The sequence below is a fragment of the Egretta garzetta genome, unplaced genomic scaffold (genome assembly GCF_000687185.1).
Source record: "Egretta garzetta isolate BGI_Z169 unplaced genomic scaffold, ASM68718v1 scaffold172, whole genome shotgun sequence".
NCBI lineage: Eukaryota > Metazoa > Chordata > Aves > Pelecaniformes > Ardeidae > Egretta > Egretta garzetta.
The window spans coordinates 2,088,337-2,092,478 of record NW_009258951.1 but is presented as its reverse complement, the minus strand read 5'-3'; the positions used below and the strand labels follow the sequence as shown (position 1 = coordinate 2,092,478).

The 4,142-nt window shown below is 40.8% G+C and overlaps 1 protein-coding gene across 1 annotated transcript in view; it reads left to right on the top strand.

Annotated features, from left to right (window-relative positions):
• The first annotated feature begins 3,381 nt into the window (after window positions 1–3,381).
• The window catches only part of IGSF10 (immunoglobulin superfamily member 10), a 16,065-nt gene continuing 15,304 nt past the window's right edge, over window positions 3,382–4,142 (top strand). Inside the window, exon 1 of the mRNA XM_009634414.2 lies at window positions 3,382–3,418. Coding sequence (XP_009632709.2) covers window positions 3,382–3,418 — 37 coding nt within the window. The remainder of the gene's footprint in view (window positions 3,419–4,142) is intronic.

Genomic DNA, 4,142 nt, shown 5'->3' with positions numbered 1-4,142 from the left:
CGAAAGTACTTTCTTCATTCAGCTTTCCCCTTCTCAGCACTACTGAGTTTATACTCAGCCACACTTTCTTGCCAAAACACAGTTACACTTAACAAAAAGCTCCCTTGATTCTTCCCAATACTTGAATTCCATCTGAAGCAATGACTTTTAATATCAGACATGTGCCAGAATTTGCCAGCAAAACAGAGAGATCAGCATGGTTTGTATAACCATTGTATTTTCCATAAGGCAGCCCCATTAAATCACAACCACATTATAATGTAAAATATTCCACATGTTCTTCAGCAACCTTCTGGAGAGAGAACTTTGTATTTTTTGTAATTTAATACTCTGTTTCTCAGAAGCATAGTAAGAGCTGGGGTTTAATTACAATATACATAGTGTATCCCTAGATGAATACCCTTTTCTTAAAACTTCAACAACGTACATTGTACATTTAAATATTTTTTTATTTCAATACAGATTTTCAAGTATGTGTTTTTGGAAAACATTCTCAGAAGAAACTTCAGCCCCTTTTTCTACCACAAATTATGAAGACTAGAATAAATCATTAGAAAATGTCTTTTACCTCATGTTTACACACACAAAAAACCAACATTGGAATGTGTCACTCCAGAAGTCTTGACCTCAGTTATCTTGTACAAAAGAAATTACTCATGAAAGCAATTAATCCTTTGCCCTTCAGACTGTAATTAAGATTTAGAAAATATGCCTAACGATAGCCCTGCAATCCTCTCTCTATCGCTCAGGGGAACAGAATTCAGTAGGACCAGGGACAGTGTGATCTCTCAAGTTTTTCCTTGTTCACAGGGTAGCACCTAAAAGTGTCAGCACATAATTTAGTGCCGGTGCTCAATCGAGGCTTTGTAATTTTTCCTGAGGCCAAAAGTGCCAGGTAGTACAAGCCAGTTAGTGTTTTTTGACATAAGGTCCCACGCTGAATCAAACTAAGACCACCTGCGTGTTTCACAACAACAACCCCTGAGATGATAATGAACGTCATCCAGTAGGTATCTCAAGTAAAGTTCTAGCTGGCATATACATAAAATCACGTTACCACCAACTTCCTGACCTTCCCATAGTTGGTGTTACATTTCACGATCTCAGAATACATTCTTTTTTTAAGTACAGATCATCACAATGTTCTTCACTACTAAGCGTATGCAGTCACTTTATGGATTTGGATCACTTCCTCATTCGTTTGATTTTGAATTTGTCTGAAAAATTTTAGAACCTTTAAAAGACATTTTTGAGGTTTTATCTTACCATTACTGCTCCAATTATACGTTTGATATTTGCAAAGCAAACACAGCATTAGCCCGTAATAGGATGTTTAGTCATCAAATCAGTCCAAGAAATAGTAGAGAATTATTTAACAGCCAGCCACTGCAGTAAGAGAGCCATGTCTGCAAAAAAAAAGTAATTTTGAGTTCATATACAAGAATACACTAAATTGTTCATGTCTCTTTTCTCATTACATCTTTCATTTTTAGTCTTAAGAAAAATTGATAGTGGCCCTAAGCAGACTTAAATAACAATATACCCATTGTCCGCTCAAATCTGTAATACCCGACTCCTACAGTTACCTTTTCCCAAGTATTCCGAGGTTCAGTCAATACTGAAAAATACCATCATCCTGTGGATTAAGTGTTTTCAATTTTCCATGTAGTCTTATATGGGTTATTTTGCCATTCCAGTAAATTAATCCCACTGTATATGCTTAATCCCTCTTCCTGGCTTGAGATAAACTCTGCAAAGAAGGGCCTCTCATAAATACTCCAAAAGCCTTTTCTTACTTATTTCCTCTGGAAGAACACCGTGATTTAGCAAAGACTCCAGTCTTTCTGAGGATAACCTCCAAAAGCATCCTATCAAGACTGTCAGCCTACTGTGATGAGCAGGCAATGGTGAGACACTTAACCCAGGTCAGGCATAGCTGCACCTGTTTAAATTCCATAAATGCACAAGTTTTACCTGCTGTTCAGATTGGTGGAGTTCTTTCAGTAACATCTGACTAGCTGTAGTTTCAGTTTCTTCTTACAGCCCTTGCTATAGGACAGATTTACTTACCAAAACATGGCTCTATCATCAAAATAGCACAGTACGCTCCACCCATGGGAATAAGAGGCAAGCCATCCGAACAACTGAAAACATTGTTTTCGATACATCATTCTCAGAGATTTGTTGTTGACATGTGCGTAGAAACAAGCCTGTAGAAACAAGTGTGAAGCACTTAATTAGTTGTCTTGACTCTGCAAGAACAGGGATCTTCATGTATTTTTACAAAGCAGTCTAACAGATTTGGGTCGTCCTAGAACAAGGCTGACGAGAGAAGACAAATACTTGGGTACACCCACTACAGCTTCTGTCTGGCACCATGGCGCAGAGGCAGATGGAAGCAGATTCATGCTGACTTCAGATGCTTTAGTTTCCCTCATAAAAAACTGAAGCATTTGGCAAAAATTAACATTTCTCCAAGAAAAATATCAGTTCTGCAGAAAGTGCAAAAACGCGGTAAAAAACCATTTTGGCTGAAAATTGCTACTCAGTTCCAAGCATAAACATCAATCTTGTTGGAAGGTTCATGTAAAGTCACTTGCCCGGCATCGTCCACCTCCCTGTGGACTTCCTTACACACCTAAAGCACACTCTAGCATCATTTATGTCACGGGGATTATATTGATTTCCTCCCATTTCGCTCCGTACCTTGAAGCTAGTCTTCTCTTTTAAATCAGCATCAGACAATATGCAAAACAGTAGCAAGAAGTTATTTGCAATTGTTTAGGCAGATTTATGACAGGCACAACGGCCTGAACATTTATCTGTAAGAAAGCAGCAACAGGTTACAAGTCTGTCCAAACCCTTCCAGAGCGACTTTGCTCTGTATTTGGCACAGCTATTCTTTACATACATATTTTTTGCTGGAAGATGTTTAGCAGCAATATCAAATACGATCACCTATGATTCCTGAGGCATCATATTTCAGATAAACAGGAGTATTTCTGCAAAAGGATGCGGGGTTTTTGTGACATTGTTAAAGAGCTCGTTTGCTGAAACAATACTGATTCTTTGCTAATTTGGAACACAGAGATGGAGTCACAAGTGCATAACACAAGCAGAACTGCCACAAACCTGAGCGACAGTTGAATAATCTGCGTGTCTCACCCAAAGTATCTGAACTCAGCTGCTGTTTGCCATGCGAAGACAGAAAGAATTTTGTGGCTGGACCATGAACAGCCACATTAACGCGATTACTGAGGTGCTGCGTGTTCAACCAACCGATCTCTGAAGAATACAAAACCAAAAAGAACGAGAGACAAGGAGGGCCAACTGCCTTTAGGCCTTAGCGGGAAAAACTCAGGTGCTGGACAAAAATCAGCAATGCTGGTACACGTGGTGGTGCTGGTAGGTGACACGAGTAAGAGGCAGAGAGGGGACTAAGAAGCTATGGGGCTTCTTCCAGGGCCATTCGGAAGATGCATTTAGAACCACAGAATGGTTTGGGTTGGAGGGGACTTTTAAAGGTCATCCAGTCCAACCACCCTGCAGCGAGCAGGGACATCTTCAACCAGCCCAGGCTGCTCAGAGCCCCATCCAACCTGACCTTGAATGTTCTCAGGGTTTTCCTCAGAGTTCCTACATTTTAACTTTGTACAAGTGGCGATGTACTAGAAATTTCCTGTTGCTTAGAGGGTTCATGCTTAACTTCTAATTCCGACTGCATAACGATATAATTCAGCATTAATTGAAGCATCTATTGAAACACAGCTGCAAAGTTTAGCAGCTCGAGAGCTATTAGAGAGCTAGGTAATCGTGTGTTAAACTATCTACTAACCTTGTCTAACATACGTTCAGCAGAAACATACCATCAGTCAAGTTCACCGCTGTAACAAACACTGCTTAGCAAAGCGTAAGGAGCTGAAGCATGGACGGACCCGATCTAAAAAGGTAAATCGTTCCCCCCCCAAGCAGACTTAGTAGTAGTTTCCAAATGCCATCAGCCGTTTTTTTGGTGGGATCACGCACAAACTTCCCCACGATAGCAAACTCTGCCCGGCCCCCTCCTCATCCGCAGGGCCTGGCTATTTTGCAGTTTGCTCTCCCTGCGGCACCGGAGCCCCCGGCGGGGCGGCGGTGCCCGG